This window comes from Sprattus sprattus (genome assembly GCF_963457725.1).
Source record: "Sprattus sprattus genome assembly, chromosome: 9".
NCBI classification, from domain to species: Eukaryota; Metazoa; Chordata; class Actinopteri; order Clupeiformes; family Clupeidae; genus Sprattus; species Sprattus sprattus.
In genome coordinates, this window is record NC_137928.1 from 3900613 (window position 1) to 3922892 (window position 22280).

Below are 22280 nucleotides of genomic sequence, written 5' to 3' on the forward strand. Positions count from 1 at the left end.
GTTTCTGATCGGTGTGTTCAGATGTTTCCTGTTGCATCATTTCCTGTTCCTCTGGGTTGACAGCAGTAGCTGGACGGTTATCCAAAGTGTTGTAATGCATCTCCTTCTCCTATTCCCTGTTTGCAGCCCATGTACAGCTAGTAAGGTGACTGTAATTCAACCTTTGACCTCGGAGTTGGGTTTAAGTTAAGTGTTGTATGAATAGGGAGTTCTGCCCCCCAAAACCTTATTCCCTTATTTATCTCCACGTTTGGAATCCAAGGCATAAGATGTTTTATTTGTTAACTCTTACTTTGATAGACTTGAACTAACATCTTTCTTCCCTGTTTGTTTTCCTAACAGGACTACTGTCATACTTGTATTAAAAGATGGTATTATTGCAATGGCAACTTTGTGACCAGTTCAGAGGGGGTGAAAATAAATGCATTTCCACTAAACAGTCGCCCTGTACTTGTGAACCTATATAGATCTTTTATACTTCTATAGCTATACTGTACTGGTGAACATAGATCTTTAATATTTCTACAGCTATACTGTACTGGTGAACCTATAGATCTTTAATATTTCTAAAGGTATACTGTACTGGTGAACCTATAGATCTTTAATATTTCTATAGCTATACTGTATTTGTGAACCTATAGATCTTTAATATTTCTATAGCTATACTGTATTTGTGAACCTATAGATATTAAATATTTATATACGGTACTAGTGAACCTATAGATATTTAATCTTTTTATAGCTATAGTGTACTGGTGAACCTATAGATCTTTTATATTTCTAAAGCTATTCTTGATTCAGACAGTACACCCAGTTTTTCGCAATTCTTCTATTTGTAAATTCAATGCAAAATCAGGGATTTACCTATGTTTTTGCGATACTGAATATATATCTATATTTTTGTTTGTTATTGGTGTGGGTCTTGTTGTTGTCGCAATGAATTGTGGGATGGCATTATCTACTTTCCTTTCGTAAGGGATGGTCCAATATGCACCCTATGCTAAGCATTTAGCTCTTGACATCTTAGTAAAAAGGACCATTTGACCACAGCCTCTGTGTCAACCACTTCTTCTGCTTAAGGTGTGGATTGACCACTGTCAGTAGAGGATGGGTGGTAAGCACACAAACCGTGGTAAGTAAGGAAGTAAAGAAGTCATTCTGGTCTCTGATTGGTCAAGACCTGTCATCTGACTGGAATGGAAAACACTACGTTTGCTTGGCTAATATCAGGACCTTTAATTTTTATAACGGTATCGTTTGCCTGAATTTTAAACTGTCTGTAGAAATTCTTTGAAGTTATACTGACTTGTAAACCGACGATTGCTGGTTACCGGAAGTAATTCTGGTCTCTAAAGGGTTAAAACCAGTTAGGTGACTGGTTTTAACCCATCAGAGACCAGTTACCACCGATCCTCAACCGACAACGAGCTTTGATTTCCCTATAAAAATAAAACTTATATGAAACTTACTAAAACGTAAGCAAAAAATTGTGAACACTTTTAGTTTATGCATCAGAGGCCTTACAACAACATGTGAAAGGTGAAGAAATACATTGCTAATGTTTTTCCTGTATTTGGGCTTGACTGGGTCAGGGCTGTGTCCTGTCGTGGCCCTCAGTGGTTTATTTAATACACGACCAGCTGGCGCTGCTACTTTCCTGAGAAATAATCCCATTTACTGATAGAGCACAGGTCAGCCTTCTCCAACAGGATGAGTGGGAGCAGGCCACAGTAAAAATATTCCCACACACTCCCCTGCACCTTAAAGGTGAACAAATATGGCCTCTTGTGTGTAAAAAGTCCTTATCCTGTGTAACCATAGTTACAGCGGTACCTTGAACACAAGTCTATTGGAGTCTATTACTGACTGCGAATCCTGGGCAGGAAATGCTTTTATTTGTAACAAGTTTCATCAGACCTCTCTGTGTTCTTCTGACCTGTCCAGGAGACAAGATATCCACTTCACCTCACCAAAGTGCAGAGTATTTGTTTGGATCCCTAAAAACAAGGTTCTGGTCTCTGGCCTAAACAGCTCAAAATGTTCTTTCCTAAAGAGGGCTTGCTCTTCTGTCTTTAAACAGCAAGCCTCTCACCTCCACCAATGTGTGTTAATAGTATTAAACCAAATACACTTCAATTAATACTAATTAATTCCATCCCACTGCCCATCCCTTTTCCATCCTTTTCTACATTTTTCAATTTTTTTTACTGGCTACACTAGGCCTTGGACTTTCTTTCCTTTATTTAAGTATTTATATCACTTTACACTATCCCCACACACACAAGCACGGGACTCTTTGCACTATCCACACATGTACAGGAACACTTTTGCACTACTTGCAGCCCTGTCACATGTCAAGCACAATGTTATATGTATATGTTATATGTAAACACCCCACCCCCATGTGTACATGTTCTCCCTATGTGTATTGTTTTTGTTTGTATATTTATTGTGATTTTTGCATTTATTGTGATTCATGTTTGTTTGTAAGTGTAAGCTACTGGATGACCTTAATTTCCCTCGGGATCAATAAAGTATCCATCTATCTATCTATCTATCTATCTAATAATTTACTAATAAAACTATTTCCCGTCACGGGAGCAGTGACGTTTCCAATCACTCAGTCATATTCCCCCGTGTGTTGGACCAGTTCCCTGTGACTTCCCTGTGACTTTTTGTGACAGCCCTCATTCTCCGTACCTGCAGCCCTCCCAGAAGCCCTGCGCCTTTAAGGAACAGGTGACGGCAACATTTGTAATCTGATCTTTGCTTTGAATAAATGATGGGGTTCTTCTTGGCTGACTGTTCCCGGGGCTCTCTCGGACTCCACACCTCAGCAGTGGAAGGCACCGTAGCTGACACAAAAGCCCCCAGACAGAAGTCATCTTCTGCAGGACCATTCAGAGAGCGCTGGACTTTACAATGACTCCAGAGTAGTAAGTGCAAAACAGCCGTCTACGAGACTCCTGTTAATGTGTCTGTCAAGTGTCGGTGGATGTTTGAAAGCTTAGAGCATTGTTACATTCTTTGATATCTTACTTGGTAAGAGTTAATGTCTTGCTTATTTAAAAGCTGAAGGGGCAGTTATTTGTGCTCTGGAAGAGGGATGTGTCATGTCATCTGGTGTACATGTATGATGGGATGAATACTGATGTGTTGTGTAAGCTATAGGAAAGGCCTTGTCTGTGGTAATATGATCTGATGATTGATATGCCTGAGACACAATGGCTGTTTTGTTTTCAGTGGACAGACTTGTGGTGTTTTATGTGATGGTGGAACTAAACTATCAGTGGCGTAAAATCCATATTGCCTGTTTACCTTGCAGATAATTGTTAGCATTGTATGGCTTAATAGCTCAAATAAGGGTGAGGGGGGCTGTATGTGTGTGTGTGTGTGTGTGTGTGTGTGTGTGTGTGTGTGTGTGTGTGTGTGTGTGTGTGTGTGTGTGTGTGTGTGTGTCTGTGTGTGTGTGTGTGTGTGTGTGTGTGTGTGTGTGTGTGTGTGTGTGTGTGTGTGTGTGTGTGTGTGTGTGTGTGTGTGTCTGTGTGTGTGTGTGTGTGTGTGTGTGTCTGTGTGTGTGTGTGTGTGTGTGTGTGTGTGTGTGTGTGTGTGTGTGTGTGTGTGTTTGTGTGTAAACAAATTCTCTCAATGTTTTCCTCTTCAACTCTCAAATGCATTGTGCTTTTCCTCCTCTCCCACTCAGTGACTATCTGTTCAAGCTGCTGCTTATAGGAGACTCAGGAGTCGGCAAATCATGTCTGCTTCTGCGGTTTGCGGTAGGAATTCTCTATAATTTTTCCTCCTCTCTGTCCACTTTGGCTTGTGTTGGCTTACACTGTATTTAGAAAAGGTCTCCAGAGTTAAATTTGTGTTCCCATCTAGCCTCCAATGCACAGATAGTAGCCTTGCACTTTAACAGCAGCAGCAGTTTGTCATATTGAGTGGAATTAGTACTTACCGCTAACTCCAAAGTCTCCTAATTTACTGAAACTTGATTGCAGGTCGCTTTGGATAAAAGCGTATCCCAAATGGATGAATGTTATGTAATGCGTTGCACATGTGTGTTGGTTATGTCTGATTCTGTGCATTGGATGGATGCAAATGATCATCTTTAGCCACTGTGTCCCTTCAAAAGCTATGGTGCCACATTTTGTAATTGTGATCCGTGATTAGATCCTTTTCAGCCCAAACCTGGCAGTTATGCCTAGAACAGATGCAGCCCTGATCTAGCCCTGATCTAGCAAAGATCTGCCCATATCTAGCCCTGATCTTGCATAGATCTGCCCCTATCTAGCCCTGATATAGCATAGATCTGCCCCTATCTAGCCCTGATCTAGCCCTGATCTATCATGGATCTGCCCCTATCTATCCCTGATCTAGCATGGATCTGCCCCTATCTAGCCATGATCTAGCATGGATCTGCCCTTATGTTGACACTGATCCTGGCTCTGAGTCAGCTGCTACCTTGGCTTTTTCTAACTCGCCTCAACTGCTCTCCTCACAGGATGACACCTACACAGAGAGCTACATCAGCACCATCGGCGTCGACTTCAAGATAAGAACCATCGAAATGGATGGCAAGACAGTCAAGTTGCAGATTGTACGTAACACGTTGAGAGAACACAAATATATCAGTTCATTTTTTGGGGAAAAAGGGACCCTAGTTCTCACCTCGGCCTGTAAACACATATTCAGTCCTGAGCCAAAGGTCGGGAGTTAGCAAGTAGCTTTTCATTTCTGATTTGGGGAAAGTACACATCACGGTCGTTACGAGTTAACTACTTTGACCAAGAAGGGGCATAATAACAATCTGGGGCTTATTTGGTGTTTTTTGCAAATAGACATGGCAACATTAGTTACCTCCACTCTACCCTACCTCCACCTTGCCAGTGATTCTCTCCACATTCTCTTGTTGAGCTAACTGAGGTGTTTTTGATGGCTTGAAAGATGGCAAAAGTGTACTTCTGACCTAAGGCAAAACCATACTAGAGCATTTCCCTCCCTCTCTGTTGGTCAGTGGGACACAGCCGGCCAGGAGAGATTCCGCACTATCACGTCTAGCTACTACAGAGGAGCTCACGGAATCATCATCGTCTATGATGTCACTGACCAGGTAAGGGGTGGTGTTTCGGCATGAAGCTATCTACGTTCAAAACAAGCAATGGTCTAGGGCAGCTTTGTATTTTTTCCTGATGTGAAATCTTCCTGATTTGAATCACTTAATCAGCGTTTTCAAAGATAAATGGACCTTATTTTGGCCCCCAACACCAGTCAATGGTTTCATGTCATCCTCGTTGCAACAGGAGTCTTTTAACAACGTGAAGCAGTGGCTGGAGGAGATCGAGCGCTACGCCTGTGAAAACGTCTCCAAGCTGCTGGTGGGAAACAAAAGCGACCTGGTCTCCAGAAAGGTGGTGGATTTCACCAGCGCTAAGGTAGGAGGGTCTGCTTCGGAGTGAGAACACACAACACAAACAAACAATGAGATAAATGGGGAGATGTGATTGTTTTATTAGCATCAGTAGACTTATTGTTTAACTTTTAAACCTTGTGTTTTTTTGTCAGTTTTGTTTATACGACTGTTCCCCACGGCCTTGAGCTTGCAGGACATTAACTCAAAACCTGTTATTTATTGCTTCAATGGTTTCAGGAATTTGCCACATCACTCAAAGTCCCGATCCTTGAAACCAGCGCCAAGAATGCCAGCAATGTGGAGAAGGCCTTCCTCACCATGGCCTCTGAGATCCAAAAGAGGGTTGGCACAGAGCCTGTACAGAATGAGACTGTGAAGATGGGCTCGAAAATCAACAGCGCCCCCCTCTGGCCCGGTGGAGAAAAGCACAAAGCAGAAGAAGCCGGCTCTTGTTGTTGATGATGCAGAGTCATTACACCTATCCATTTACTGTGGCTGGCAGTAGGAGTGAGAGAGGAACTGACTGTGTGACCATTTTGAAAGTTGTTTGTATTCCTCTGCTGTTTAATTCAAGTGGACAGTCAATCCACTTGTGAGTGCTTGTGCACTGTGTTTGGCAATACATACTAATGAAAATGGAGTTTAAAAGAATGATATAGTTGTACACGTTTGGTCACTGGAGACAAGGGTAATATTGCAGTGCTGTGGTTAAAGGATTCATTTTATTGAATATTAACAATTCAGTGCAATGAAACATGTTGAAGATTAATTTAATACAGAATAGATTTCTAAAAGATGTCACAAAAGACTGAGTAAAAGAAGAAAGGGACCTCCTCTTTCCTTCCAGTTATTTGCAGAAGTACAATGTGTCAGACAGTGGCAGGTATTTAATGTTTTGTTTTGCTCCTCTCTGTATTGACCATAGTATCTATATACACTTTGCAACAAAATACTTTGTGATACAAATGAGTGAGTTTTAACAACAGGAATATAAAGTGTTTTAATAAAACCTTTGTTTGAGAATACATTAAATGCGCCTCTCCTGCTTGTAGCATTCCCAATGATCATGGTTTTGTATAAATCAGTTATATCAATGTACAGAAGTTTGTGTTCTCTTCAGGCAGTGTGTGCAATTTGTGAAACAGCGCTCTCTGGTGGGCTGATTCAGAACCTGACCTACATTTGTTGAGAAGGTTTCTCCTGTTTCTCCTCAGATGAGATGTTTCTCATCCCATAGTCGTCTTTTAACTTTTAACGATTTAACTTTTCTACTGGGACTACGTCCAAGGTGTCCATCTATACGAACTTAATGTACACCCCATGAGCCAATCAGAAAACAGTATTTCGTTCCAGAGGGAGATAATGCATGTTGACCAACTCTTCCTTCAAACTCGTCCTCTCCCCGTCTCACTGTCCTGAAGTCCCTCCCCTTTATGACTTTACCCTCTAAAGTGCTGTCGCTGCACACCATTGGACAGATAGTTCTGTCAATCAGTTCACTCAAGTAACACAATGGCAAATTCATTCTCATTCAGAATCTGACTTTGTCATAAACTGCATGTAAAGTTTTATGTTGACTAAGAGGATGTCTGCTTTTCCACAGTGGTTAATACACACAAAATGTCACAGTCACTGATGATAGTTCTGTCTGTCACCATATGAAGTGGCCCCTAAAAATGTGAGGATTTTGGAAAAGGGCTAAAAAACGGTCAAATGTTCAAAAAGCTTTCTTGTGTAAATGAAGAACATCTAAATGTATCTATATACCCACACGGGCTCTCTGTCTCTCTCTCTGTCTCTCTCTCTCTCTCTATCACACACACACACACACACACACACACACACACACACACACACACACTCACACTCACACACACACACACACACACACACACACACACACCCACACACACACACACACACACACACACTCACACTCACACACACACTCACACACACACACACACACACACACACACACCTCTCCGGTCGGCAGCACACGGAGCAGGCGGAGCAGAGCACCCAGTCCAGGTAGTGCAGCTCCACGATGTTGAGCAGGAAGCAGCCCAGGCTGATGCTGAACAGGAAGTTGAGGAAGATGGCCATCTCGGTGGCATGTGTCAGAAAACATTCCGTATGTATCGGGCACGGCCAGGTCTGGCAGAAAAATAGGTGTGGCACCTCAAAGTCTAACAGATAGTACTGGTTCTCTTGGACTCTGCACCTCAGCAGTTGAAGGCACCGTAGCTGACAGAAAATCCCCCAGACAGAAGTGAGGTTATGCATGAACCATACAGTGAGCGCTGGACTTGACAATGGCTCCAAAATAGTAAGTGCAACACAGCCGTCTACGAGAATCCTGGTAATGTGCCTTTTAAGTGTCAGTGGATGTTTGAAGGCTTAGAGTGTTGTAACATTCTTTGATGGCTTACTTATTTTTGTAAGAGTTAATGCCTTAAAGCTGGGAGTAGGATACGTCATGTCATCTGGTGTACGTATGCAAATAAAGTCATAAATGTTATAAAATGCAGTTTTCTGGATAATTTTTTGGATATTCTGTTTCTCACTATTATAATACACCTACCATTACAATTCTAGATCACACATTTCTTTGCGAGTGGCCAAACTTGCAAAATCAGCAGGGGTTCAAATACTTATTTTCCCCACTGTATATGTATGGTGGGATGAATCCTGATGTGTTGTGTTAGCTATAGGATAGGCCTTGTCAGTGGTGATATGATCTGATGATTGATATGCCTGAGACATGGCTGTTTTGTTTTCAGTGGACAGACTTGTGGTGTTTTATGTGATGGTGGAACTAAACTATCAGTGTCGTATAATCCATATTGTCTCTCTACCTAGCAGATAATTGTGTGCATTGTATGGCTTGATAGATAAAATGAAGGGGATTGGGGCTGTATGTTTGAAAGTTTAGAGCATTGTAACATTCAGTTATTTCTACTCTGGGAGTGGGATGTGTCATGTCATCTGGTGTATATGTATGATGGGACGAATCCTGATGTGTTGTGTTAGCTATAGGAAAGGCCTTGTCAGTGGTAATATGATCTGATGATTGATATGCCTGAGACACAATGGCTGTTTTGTTTTCAGCGGACTGACTTGTGGTGTTTTATGTGATGGTTAGGTGAAAATTCACTCAAGTTATCTCAGGTCTCCGGAGCTGTATATTTATCACAAACAACAATTGTAATCGGGCTCACTCACAGCTCAAGGATGAAAGTGAAACAATTTCACAAACATCGCACAGGGATTATATACTTAAGAATTATCTTTCTCTGACGCCATAAATGTTTCTATCGTCAGTAAGAATAGACAAACTCGACACTCCCTTTGAGTGATCCCCACTGCGCTTTATTAAATGCAAGAATGACAGTTTTACACAGGGTTGACCAAGCACAGTTCGACCTTTCGATGTATTTATGTGTCCATGTATTTGTGTGTTTGTGTGTTTGTGTGTGTTAATTGATTATCTCATTGTTTTCCTCGTCAACTCTCAAATGCGTTGGTTGTGTGCTCTTCCTCCTCTGCCCCTCAGTGACTATAAGTTCAAGCTGCTGCTTATAGGAGACTCAGGAGTTGGCAAAACATGTCTTCTTCAGCGGTTTGAGGTATACTTTATACTTTTCCCCCTCCCTGTCCACTTTGGCTTGTGTTGGCTTACACTGTATTTCCCAATTAGCCTCAAATACACAGAGGCAGAGGCAGAGGCAGCCTTGCACTTTGACAGATTGAGCTGAAGTTTGTCATATTGAGTAGAATTAGTACTTACCACTTACCAATCTAGCCCTGATCTAGCAGGATCTGCCCCTATCTAGCCCTGATATAGCATGGGTCTGCCCCTATCTAGCCCTGATCTATCATGGATCTGCCCCCTATCTGTCCCTGATCTAGCTCTGATCTATCATGGATCTGCCCCCTATCTGTCCCTGATCTAGCTCTGATCTATCATGGATCTGCCCCTATCTAGCCCTGATCTATCATGGATCTGCCCCCTATCTGTCCCTGATCTAGCTCTGATCTATCATGGATCTGCCCCTATCTGTCCCTGATCTAGCCCTGATCTATCATGGATCTGCCCCTATCTGTCCCTGATCTAGCCCTGATCTATCATGGATCTGCCCCTATCTGTCCCTGATCTAGCCCTGATCTATCATGGATCTGCCCCTATCTATCCCTGATCTAGCCCTGTGCTATCATGGATCTGCCCCTATCTATCCCTGATCCAGCCCTGATCTATCATGGATCTGCCCCTATCTATCCCTGATCTATCATGGATCTGCCCCTGTGACACTGATCCGGGCTCCGAGTCAGCTGCTACCTTGGCTTTTTCTAATTCACCTCAACTGCTCTCTGCACAGGATGACACCTACATTGAGAACGACATCAGCACCGTCGGAGTCGACTTCAAGACAAGAACCATTGATATGGATGGCAAGACAGTGAAGTTACAGATTGTACGTAAGATGTTGAGGGAAGTCAAATATATCAGTTCATTTTATTCTGGAAAAAATGGTACTGGTTCTCACCTCGGGCTGTAAAAAAAAAAAGTATAGAGCAAGGTAGTTAAGAGTGAACTACTTTCACCATCAGCAGTGTTCATTTGACCTGCTTACTGTAAGCTGAATCACAACACAATTGTGCAGCATGTGAGTACTTAATGCAGTTAAATGTCCGCATTTGTAATTTTCTGTGGTATGTGGTGTACTGAATAGCACTGATAAGAAGTCTTTATAATTATTTCCATGTGTAAAAATGTATTTGATAGTCTGCATCCTGTTTTTCAACTCAGGGCACATCACCCCTAAACTGTAGGTCTAGCTAACTCGTTACCTATCCAGTTGCTCACCAACTGACTAGTTCGTTACTTGCTGTTACCACAGGCTTTTCTTCTAGAATCAATGTGCTGACATTCGCATATTTTACACAATAGGTGTGATCACTTGTTGGAATAACATACTTACTTCCGGTTTTAAAACCGATCCCAGCGGAACGTTTTGTATAATAAAAAAGTTAAAGATATACTGGATATCCTCTTTTGTTCTTCCTGTCAAGCTATATTGGCTAGCACATTTGATTTAGCTACTGCTATATTTTATCACTTCTTCATAATACAAACTATTTACCTTTTACCCTTACTCCGTCTCCACCCTCTTAATAATTAAATATTACATTTAATATACCCACATTATGCATTAAGACAACCCTGTCGCTGCCAAATGTGAGTCCCTGCCTGATGTGAGTCCGCATGCGTCACTTTGCGACACTTTTTTAGTACAACGAGCCAGGTAATGCTGGTGGTGTACAGCATGAAGTGGAATGACAAGCGCATTTGTTCACGTTTGAAATCCACCAAGGTTTATGATGTTAAGCTTCATGTTTATTGAATTATTAGTTAAGCAGTGCATTCATTACTAGTAACAGTAATACAACATAGCCCCATATGTTGACGTTGAGCCTTATGCTGCATGTTAACCGTTTACAACACAATTAAATATAACATTAAATGTACCGGTATTAGGCCTATGCGTTAAAACCAGCCCCATATGTTGACGTTGAGCCTTAGCTGTTCACCGTTTACAACACAATTAAATATACCAGTAAATATACCCACATTATGCGTGAAGGCTAGCCCCATATGTCGATGTTAGGCTTTATGCTGTAAACCGTTGACAAAATTATAAAACACTAAGTTAAATAAACCTACATTATGCGTTATGAGAAGCCAGATACGTTGATATTGAACCATGTATGAGCATGCACGTCTTGGATAGTTTGCTCCTGAGCCTTCTGCCGTAAACCGTTTGTGTTTGCGCATGCGGACTCACATCAGGCAGGGACTCACATTTGGCAGCGACAAACCCCGTACATTGCTGTGAGCCTTCTGCAGTAAATCGTTTGTGTCTGAGCATGCGCGATGTGCGCGATTACCATAGGTTAGCGGACTACCATCTGGTAGTGACAGTGACTCGTCTTAACTTAATTTTTGATAGTTTTTGGCTGCTTTATTATGTGTCAGCTATGCCTTCACCGAGCCTACTTACTACCATGGTGTAGTCCATTTTCCCAGCTGTATGGGACTATTTTGTGGCTGCTATGAGCAAAATGTTTAAGTATGGCTGCTGTGTGGGCGAAAGGTGTTGGTGCCTGCCTGACACACCAATAATTAATTATTGGCATGAGCCAATTGTAGGTTAGTGCCAAAGCTACTTAAACTTGCCTATTTCTTTGATTCGGGAGAGTTGCCGTAAAACAAGGTGTAAGTCTAATGAGCTCTCACATTGGACTAGTAAATGTGGTCCTTTTGATTACCAAGTCGACCGTTAATTTGCGTATTTGTATTGTGGCTATGATGCCCATTTATTTGTCTTTTTTGAAAAGATTCATTTCATATTGTCATTGTTTTTACTGCCTTATGGGCCTTATTTGGGATAATAAAGACCCATCTTCTTAACATCTTAAACCTCCTGAGTCATCCATTGAGACAACATCCTGCTCAAAGCGCAAAAGCTATCCCGACCTTTAACAGTGCATATTAACCATCTGGGGCCTATTTGGTGCTTTGCAAATGGACGTGCCAACTATTTCATCTACACTCCACTCTACCTCTACCATGTCACTGATTTTCTCCACTTGCCTTTGTTTAACTAACTGAGGTATTTTTGATGGCTTGAAAGATGGTAAACGTTAACTTTGGGCCTAACTAAGTCAAAACCATACCAGAGCATTTCCCTCCTCTCTGTTGATCAGTGGGACACAGCCGGCCAGGAGAGATTCCGCGCTATAACGACTAGCTACTACAGAGGAGCTCACGGAATTATCATTGTCTATGATGTCACTGACCAGGTAAGTGGTGGTGTTTCAGTGGTATTTGTCTCTATGATAAAGCTATCAGCATATTCAAAGAGGAATGGCCCTTATTTTGGCTCAAATATTAGACAATGGTTTCATGTCATCCTCATTACAACAGAAGTCTTATAACAACGTGAAGCAGTGGCTGGAGGACATCGATCACACCTGTAAAAACGTCCCCAAGCTGCTGGTGGGGAACAAAAGCGACGAGGTCTCCAGAAAGGTGGATTTCAGGACCGCTCAGGTAGCAGAGTCTTCTTCGGAGTGAGAACACACAACACAAACAAAAAATGAGATGATTGTGGATGGGATTGTTTTCATAGCATCAATAGACGTATTGTGCAAGTCTTAAAGGCACCCAGTGCAACTTTATATAAACATTCAATGAAAAATAAACATTCAATTTCTAGTCTTTTTTACACGTAGTAAGTTTCAATAACTCCATACCATTACATATCGACATTCAAGGAGCAAAGATGAGACGTCGTTGTGTGGTGAGAACTGATAGAAAATCGTAAACAACAACAATCGCTGGTGGGGAGAGGCCATTTTTCCATTGACTGGAATCCTGCTTTATTTATTGTAGGTTACAAAAAATAAAGAAAATGGCGGCGATTTTCTATCAGTTCTCACCACACAACGACGTCTCATCTTTGATCCTTGAATGTCGATATGTAATGGTATGGAGTTATTGAAACTTACTACGTGTAAAAAAAGACTAGAAATTGAATGTTTATTTTTAAGCCTCGAAAGTTGCACTGCCTTTAAGCCTTGTGTTATTTTGTCAGTTTTTTATTTACGGCTGTTCCCCACGGCCTTGAGCTTGCAGTACATTAACTCAAAACCTGTTATTTTTTGCTCCAACGTTTCAGGAATTTGCCACATCACTCAAAGTCCAGATCCTTGAAACCAGCAGCAAGACTGGCAGCAATGTGGAGATGGTCTTCTTCCACATGACCTCTGAGATCAAGAAGAGGGCTGACAGTGGCACTTTACACAATTATCGTGGGAACATGGTCCCAAACATCAACAGTGACACAATCAGGCTAAATGGAAGAGCAAAAAAAGGCTGTTGTTGATGCAGTCATAGAACCATAAAACGTTTACTGTGGCTGGCAGTAGGAGTGAGAGAGGAACTGTCTGTGTGACCATTTTGAAAGTAGTTTGTATTCCTCTGCTGTTTTATTCAAGTGGACAATCAATCCTCTTGTGAGTGCTTGTGCATATACTAATGGAAATGCAGTTTAAAAGAATGATATAGTTTTACACGTTTGGTCACTGGAGACAAAGGGTAATATTGCAGTGCTGTTAAGGGTTCATTTTATTGAATATTAACAATTCAGTGCAATGAAACATGTTGAAGATTAATTTAATACAGAATAGATTTCTAAAAGATGTCACAAAAGACTGAGTAAAAGAAGAAAGGTACATCCTCTTTCCTTCCAGTTATTGGCAGAAGTACAATGTGTCAGACAGTGGCAGGTATTTAATGTTTTTTTTTCTCCTCTGCGTATAGACCATAGTATCTATGTATACTTTGCAACAAAACAATTTGTGATACAAATGAGTGAAAGGCTATCATATGCAGTACTCAGAACTGAAAGTCTAAACGATAGAAATATATAGTGTTTAAATAAACCCTTTGTTTGAGACTACATTAAATGCACTTTTCCTGCTTTGTAGCATGCTCAATGATCACAGTTTTTGTATATATAACTTCAAAAATACCTTGTCTCTAATTGTTGTGTGTTGTGAATTGTCACATAAGGGCAGAGCAATGAATTAACAGAAGTTTGTGTACTCTTCAGGCAGTGTGTGCAATTTGTGAAACAGCGCTCTCTGGTGGGCTGATTCAGAACCTGACCTACATCTGGTATACATTTGTTGAGAAGGTTTCTCTTGTTCCTCCTCAGATGAGATGTTTCTGAGCCTATGGTCGTCTCTAATGCATGTTAACCATCTCTTCCTTCAAACTCGTCCTCTCCCCGTCTCACTGTCCTGAAGTCCCTCCCCTTTATGACTTTACCCTCTAAAGTGCTGTCGTTGTCGGGGCAGCTGTGGCCTACTGGTTAGGGTTTCGGGCTGGTAACCGGAGGGTGGCCGGTTAGATCCCCGACCAGTAGGAAAAATGTGGGTGGGGGAAGTGGTAGAGCACTGCTCTCCCATGCCCACATCCACGGCTGAGGTGCCCTTGAGCAAGGCACCTAACCCCAAACACTGCTCCCCGGGCGCCGCTGAAGGCAGCTCACTGCTCCGGGTTAGTGTGCTTCACTGTGTGCCTCACTGTGTGCTTCACTACCCTGGATGGGTAAAATGCAGAGACTAAATTCAGAGTGTGTGTGTGTCACTATCTCTGCCGTTAAAACAGTCACTAGTCACTAGGGCTCCATTTCCATTTCCATTGGACAGATAGTTCTGTCAATCAGTTCACTCAAGTACCACAATGTCAAATTCATTCTCATTCAGAATCTGACTGTCATAAACTGTCATAAAGTTCTATGTTGACTGAGAGGATGTCTGTTTTTTCACGGTGGATTATACACACAAAATGTCACAGTCACTGATGATAGTTCTGTCTGTATTGTTGCATCATGGATAGTGCTAGTTATAGTGTAACATTAGATGAACTCCAGGGAAATGATCATTGCTTGCCATATTGGGGCCCTTAAAAATGTGAGGATTTTGGAAAAAAGGTAAACAACGGTCAACTGTTCAAAAAGATTTCTTGTGTAAATGAAGGACATCAATATTTACATAAAAGACAATAACTCCTTCACAAGATTCCTAGTGTTCACAAAGGTAAGGCTTTGAAAGAAAAATAGTTACTTCAAAAACATTATGTCAGAACTGTTCAACATTATCTATAAATGAGTGCTTACTCCAAAACACAACATGTTCAGTCAAACTGGCCCCCACATAATGTTTACATTTCCACACCGACTACACGGCCAAATTAGAATGATGCTTAAATGTAAATAGAAAAGTGTTTGTTTACTACCCCTGTAATTACACTGCAAAAATCACATCTATGTACAGTACTATTAACTACAAGTTCACCAGTTAGATTACTAACTAATAGTAGCAGCTGAATGGGCAATACAAATCAATTATGTTCTGAAAATGATTAGAATTAGAATTTAGAATTGGTTGAAATTCTATGGCATGGAACTTATTCACACACTTCCATTCACTGTGATGTTCAATGTCTGCACCACTGTTTATGCCACCAGATCCAAGTACAAATGATTATGAAGTGGGTCAGATATTCTTCCTCTTGCTGCGTGAGTGTCTCCCCAAATAGTTTTTCTCATAGATGTCATGTAACAATGTGGATTAAATGTACATTTTGACCCAAACATCTTCCACTCAGAGCAGGAGAGTTAGTCCTGTCCCCGGCTCAGAGCCAGGACTTCTTGGTACGGCCCAGCATTCCCATGTTGGCCAGTTTGACCCTCATGCGCTCCCTCTCCTCGGCGTTCCTCTTGGACGTGCACTCCACTGTGGAGTCCGACTCGAAGGAGATGGCGGGCGCGTGGGTGAGCAGTCCGCCCGCCTTCTCCTGGGCGATGGGCGTGGGCGTCTGCAGGATGAGTCGGCCCCGCAGGGAGTGCTCCAGCTGCAGCAGCAGCGGGTTGTGGTCGGCGTAAAGGCCCATGTGGGGGTCCACGGGGGGGTCTCTCTCCGGCTGGCAGCACACGGAGCAGGCGGAGCAGAGCACGCGGAAGATGTACACCCAGCCCAGGTAGTGCAGCTCCACGATGTTGAGCAGGAAGCAGCCCAGGCTGATGCTGAACATGAAGTTGAGGAAGATGGTCTTCTCGGTGGCGCGCGACACGAAGCAGTCCGTGCGCGTCGGGCACGGGTAGGTCTCGCAGCGAAACAGGTGTGGCACTTCAAAGCCGAACAGGTAGTACTGCCCCACCAGGAAGGTGATCTCCATGATGGACCGCAGCACCACGTGGACGATGTAAATGAGCAGCACCTTGCTGGAGAGCTCTGTGGGGTCCTTCCCCACCTCCCCGTAGTCCTCCTCCAGGAGATTCCGCTCCACACACTCCTCCTCATGAGGAGGCCAGTCCTCCTCGTAGTGCGGGCTCTTGCTATAGGCCTCCCCTCTCTCCCGCTCCCTATCAATTCAATTCAATTCAAAGGCTTACTTGGCATGACTGCATATAATTCAACGTTGCCAAAGCATGTTTACACAATCACAATTAATAATAAAATAATAATAATAATTAGTGCTGTCAAACGATTAAAATATTGAATCGCGATTAATCGCATTTTTGTCATAGTTAACTCAAAATGAATCGCGATTAAATGAATCAAAATGAATCGCGATCGCAAATTTGTATCTATTCTAAATGCCCCTTCAATTATTTTTTTCCATCATTTTTATTTTATTTTAATGCTCTCATCAACATGGAAAAGTGGATTAGCTTGCTTTAACCAATGTTTTATTTGATTGAAAAACAACATTGCCAAACAGGGCGGTACACAAAATAAAATTATAAAGTGCACATTTAAGATTAACAAGGACTTAAACCATGGCTTAATATTTTTTGCTGCCAGCTGGCTGCCTGTTGACATTTTCAGACAACAGTGAAGCTTGCTTCTTTTGCACAACACAACTTTTAAAGGTAAGCTTTCTATTCAGAAGCTTTTTATCATCCATTTCTCCGTATGGCGCTCATCATTCACTCAAACGTGACGTTAGCCTACTACATAGTTTGGGATGGCAAAAAGAACGTTAATCTAAAAAAAAAAAAAATGCATTTTTACAATGCGTTAATCGCGCGATAAAAAAATTAACTGCAGTAAAATGGGTTTGCGTTAACGCCGTTAATAATGCGTTAAACTGACAGTACTAATAATAATAATTAAAAAAGAAAAGAAAAAAAGTCATAGATGGTAACAATGTGGCATATAAACATATAGCAGGTTAATTGTCAATTATTTCAAAAATTAAATATTGGTTATGTGGGACAGGGGGTTCACATTACCTGTCCCTGTCTCTCTCCAGCCGACCCAGGTAATCCCCGAGGGGCCGCCCGCTCTGCACGTGCACCGTCTCCAGCTCCAGCTTCTCGTCCTTGGCGATCTTGTGCAGTACGTAGACGATGTAGAAGATGGACGGCGTGGAGACGAGCACGATCTGGAAGACCCAGAAGCGCAGGTGCGAGACGGGGGCGAAGGTGTCGTAGCAGACGTTGTTGCAGCCGGGCTGCAGGGTGTTGCAGGTGAACTTGGACTGCTCGTCGCTGTACACGGCGTCGCCCACCAGGGTCACCAGCAGGATACGGAAGATCAGCAGCATCGTCAGCCAGATCTTGCCGATGACGGTGGAGTGGTTCTGCACCTCGGTGAGGAAGCGCCCGAGAATGGACCAGTCTCCCATCTCTCAACCTGGGGAGGGGGGGAGGGGGGGACAAGCAAAGACCAGGGGTCGCGACCTCTGACTACCAAACACCTGGAGGATGCAGCATATGAATCAGGCAATGGGAGGAACAGGCAACACAAGTGAAATAAAAACAGTGGGATTTTTAAAAGCATTTTAAAAGACAAAATCAAGAAGTCTAAAACAGGACATTTTTATAAAAAATATATATCGTTCTCACAGATGATATAGCTATTGTCCTGAGGAACATTTGAAATGTAAAGCTGGAGTTATTGAAGAGCCAAGTAAAATGCACTGAACAATTGAACAATTAAGTTGATAAGGGGTGTCAAATGTCAAGGACAGTGAGCAGAGAGGCAGACTGATCAAGCAGAGAAATATACAGCAGCTGAATGAAACATGTCTGTAAGTGACACTAAACTAATCTGATGGCAGATTACTATGGCGACAGGCCAGATATCCAGTGGACCACATTTACCAACACTGACCTGTGCTTCAAACATCATGTCTCACTGTCCTGTGCTCCCCACATCATGCCTCACTGTCCTGTGCTTCAAACATCATGTCTCACTGTCCTGTGCTTCAAACATCATGTCTCACTGTCCTGTGCTTCAAACATCATGTCTCACTCTGTCCTGTGCTTCAAACATCATGTCTCACTGACCTGTGCTTCAAACATCATGTCTCACTGTCCTGTGTTTCAAACATCATGTCTCACTGTCCTGTGCTTCAAACATCATGTCTCACTGTCCTGTGCTTCAAACATCATGTCTCACTGTCCTGTGCTTCAAACATCATGTCTCACTGTCCTGTGCTTCAAACATCATGTCTCACTGTCCTGTGCTTCAAACATCATGTCTCACTGACCTGTGCTTCAAACATCATGTCTCACTGTCCTGTGCTTCCAATATCATGTCTCACTGTCCTGTGCTTCAAACATCATGTCTCACTGTCCTGTGCTTCAAACATCATGTCTCACTGTCCTGTGCTTCAAACATCATGTCTCACTGTCCTGTGCTTCAAACATCATGTCTCACTGTCCTGTACTTCCTACCCCACATCATGTCTCACGGTCCTGGACTTCCTACCCTATATCATGGAACACTGTCCTGTGCTTCCTACCTTATAGCATGGATCACTGTCCTGTACTTCCTACATCATGGATCACTGTCCTTTACTTTCCACCCAATCATGGCTTAGTGTCATTTTCAGAGGCAACTACTGGCAGACATCAGCAAAACAAACAAACAAATAAAATAAACAAACAAACTAAAAAGTAAAGAACAGATTGAGTTAACCACATTGCACAGATCCTCTCTCAAATGTTAAGTTTTGTCCTCAGAGCAAATAAGATCTAGATCATCTAGATCTAAGTCATGATCTAGATGTCTTCAATAATCTTCCATCAATATTCTTAATATCCAAGGTGTGTAAAAAAAAAAGTAATTTGTATATTTCACAGTGTTAATAATATTAATATTATTATATAATAACATTCATATCTAAAACTAGTGTTTACGTTCTCTTCAGTCTCACAGAATACATCCAGTGAGTGTTGAACATGAAGCCACAGTGCAAAAAGAGGTTTGATTTACACTGAAAATGATTTTCATAGTGACAAGCTCATGTATAGTGAGGCTTTACTTTTTAGTTTTCGGGTAAAGGTATAAACTTATTTAGCATTGAGTCTCCCTCTAACTGAACTAAGGTCACTTTTTCATAATATATATATTAACTGGCTGGCATCTTATCAAGTGCCAATACCCAAAACCGCCCGAAGGCATGATGCACTTCACATCGAGTTTGTGCCATAACTACCACAGATCCATGAGATCTGGCAATTTTAAAGTTCAATACAAGATGACTCACCTTTGGAGAAAAATGCCTCTTTTTGATCCAAATCCGGGAAAGTGTGCAAACATGCCAGCTGCATGACTACATTTGAAGTGTTTGCTGTTTGTCGGACGGAAAGGGCTCCATTGAGGGTCGCGAGAGAGAATGGGCTGACCACACATATTCAGAACCTCTATCCGAAACCCTCATTGTACTGTAACCGAACAAAGGCAGCCAATATACAATGTAACAAAGATTCAACGGCACAATAGGAGCCAACAGTTTCTGAACCTCCATGAGTTAAAAAGAACCTACTGGAAAGATGGAGAACAGCAGTATGGGTGAAAAGATTCCCCCCCCCCCCCCCGATTTCTTTCCTGCTTTAAGTTATATGTATATACCTATCTCTCTCTCTCTCACGCTCTCTTTCTCCCTCTCTCTCTTGCTCCCTCTCTCTCTTGATCTCTCTCTTTCTTCCTCTCTCTCTCTCTCTCTCTTCCTCTCGCTCTCCCTCTTGTTCATCCTCTCTCTTACTCCAAATGTCACAGGGTCAAGTGTTCACACAACTCACACCTGTGTCCGCTCTCAATCAAACCAGTCTTGTTTCATATGTCTGCGGTGAGTGGCGGCTCTCTTCAGTTTCCCATGCAGGGCTGGAGTAAACACCACTACATCGGTGTGAAATCTGCTGGTCCAAACAGGACTTGGCGAGCCGTTGGTTTACTCAGGGCTGTTGCGGGCGGCGCGTTGAGGCCTCTCAGCCCCCTTCTGTCCAAACAGAGCACCGGCACCACACTCTCAGCCCCGTTCTATCCAAACGGAGCGCCGCACCGGTACACACACACACACACTCTCAGGCTGGCGCCTCTCCTCCTGCCGGTTTGGCAGCAGTCACACACAATCCCAAACATTGGGCGAAAAAAGAAAAAAAAGCAGCAAACTCGGAGCTAGTTTGTGCTCTCGTGCACTTCTCCTAAAGTGCGCGTGTGTGTGTCGTGTGTCGAAAAAAGACGGAACCTGTCGGAGTCCGGTCGGTCCGCACCGGTGGTGACCAACGAGAGGAGATGGCCGAGATGTGAAGCGTTCGAGGCTGGTCTCAGAGTGACGAGCCGTCTGTGCCAACGGTTCTGTGGTGATTCAGCGAGGCTGTGTGATGCAACCCATCTGCCTTCTGCGATTTCTTTGACGTGTTCTTCACCAACACACTGCCCACTGCCCACTGCCCACTGCCCACTGCCCACTGCCCACTGCCCACTGCCCACTGCCCACTGCCCACTGCCACGCTCTCCACAGGGCCTCAGTGTGGCAGGGAAAAACTGCAGGACTATTCCACCGCTACATTCTATTGGGGCTTTGTGTAATGGCAGTGAATGGGCTGGGTTTGGGATGACCAGTGGTGTAGTGGTCCCTGAAGAAGTGGGTATACTCTTAATTTTTGCAATTTTTATAAGCAGCCCATACAGCACAGGATAAACGCACTGTTTTGAGAAGTGGGTATACGTAATGCTGACAGAAAAATAAGTGGGTATACCCCGTATACCTGCGTTTACCCTGGACTATACCACTGGGCATGACAGGTGTCAACACTGTAGGCCAGTGAGCAGGAACACACCTGACCCATTACTGACAGGTAGATAATTAAGCAATAAGGTACGAGACACAGAACTGTATCGTCAATAATGTACTGTTCGAGGGTGTTGTTAGGCCCGACGCGTAGTACATTATTGACGATACAGTACTGCCTCGAGTTCAGTTAGAGGGAGACAATGCTAAATACGTTTATACATTTACCCAAAAACTAAAATGATGGTGAAGAGACTCTCAACCAATCAGAATGCTAGATTTCATCCATATTATAAATGATCATTAATGTCTTAACCATGCAGATGGCAATACCAGCCTGAGGCTTTGGAGTCTGACGGTGACTGTGGCATGACTGTGCCCATATGAACAAAGAGAGCCTAGCCCTAGACGTTGTGCCTGATTGTTGAAACCGCTTCTGTCCCAAATGTTCCTATCATCACTTGAATCACTCGTGCCTTCCCTCGCCATGTGTTTCTGAATTCATCTTTGAGTCGCTGGTATTTGCCGTTTATTTAGCTGTTTTATAGGATTGGTGCATCTTTCAGCATAATGGTTGTTACTGCTGGTTCATGATAATTCATGTCACTAATCAATACCTCATGATCATTCCTGTCGTTAATTAATACCTCATGAATGCTCAGGATGGGACTTATCACCGATTTTTTTCACAGATGAAAAATGAATAGAATTATATAGATTATCACAAAAATAACAACAAGAATTTTGAGAGATTTTTCAATCGGTTTAATTTCACCAGCTCACCTGTCAACTGAAAAGTATCACGAAAGGTACAGTAAGCCTACTGGCTGCTGGTTTGTGCTTTACACAGAACTGTGGGTGTAAACAAAAAACACATACAAGTCAACAAAGGTCAATTGGCTACAACACACTGCATAGTACACGCCTAAGACTTCCTAATGTCCATGTTTACATTGCATCAGCCACAGTGCATACAATCTTGCCCCCTGCTGTTGAGCTGGATGCATTACCTCACGATACAAACAATGTATTAGACGCGCTGTACTGTTTTCTATGAATATCCATCACTGTGTGAAAGTTCAAACTCCAGAAAAACCGAAAGAGTGTAGGTTATGCTTTGGCACGACCAAGACCACAGTAACTCATACGTCGTTGACTCGATTGATTCAGAGACAAAGTTATAGAATAAATCTAAAAACTAATCGA

At 42.7% G+C, this 22280-nt stretch overlaps 3 protein-coding genes across 3 annotated transcripts; 2 read left to right on the top strand and 1 right to left on the bottom strand.

Annotated features, from left to right (window-relative positions):
* Window positions 1-3671: 3671 nt before the first annotated feature.
* On the top strand, window positions 3672-5872 carry LOC308369987 (ras-related protein ORAB-1-like; the record flags this gene model as incomplete). Its single annotated transcript, XM_080844546.1, has 5 exons — window positions 3672-3776; window positions 4505-4600; window positions 5018-5113; window positions 5304-5435; window positions 5651-5872. 5 exons carry the CDS (start codon window positions 3672-3674, stop codon window positions 5870-5872), a joined length of 651 nt encoding a protein of 216 aa, XP_080700672.1.
* Window positions 5873-8931: 3059 nt separating this feature from the next.
* LOC308369988 (ras-related protein Rab-1B-like) lies at window positions 8932-13362 on the top strand (the record flags this gene model as incomplete). The annotated part of the gene is made up of 5 exons (XM_080844547.1): window positions 8932-9042; window positions 9793-9888; window positions 12182-12277; window positions 12402-12527; window positions 13156-13362. The coding sequence occupies 5 exons, from the start codon at window positions 8932-8934 to the stop codon at window positions 13360-13362; spliced, it is 636 nt and encodes a 211-aa protein (XP_080700673.1).
* Window positions 13363-15680: 2318 nt separating this feature from the next.
* LOC308369749 (gap junction delta-2 protein) lies at window positions 15681-17678 on the bottom strand (the record flags this gene model as incomplete). The annotated part of the gene is made up of 2 exons (XM_080844273.1): window positions 15681-16410; window positions 17284-17678. The coding sequence occupies 2 exons, from the start codon at window positions 17676-17678 to the stop codon at window positions 15681-15683; spliced, it is 1125 nt and encodes a 374-aa protein (XP_080700399.1).
* Window positions 17679-22280: the final 4602 nt, after the last annotated feature.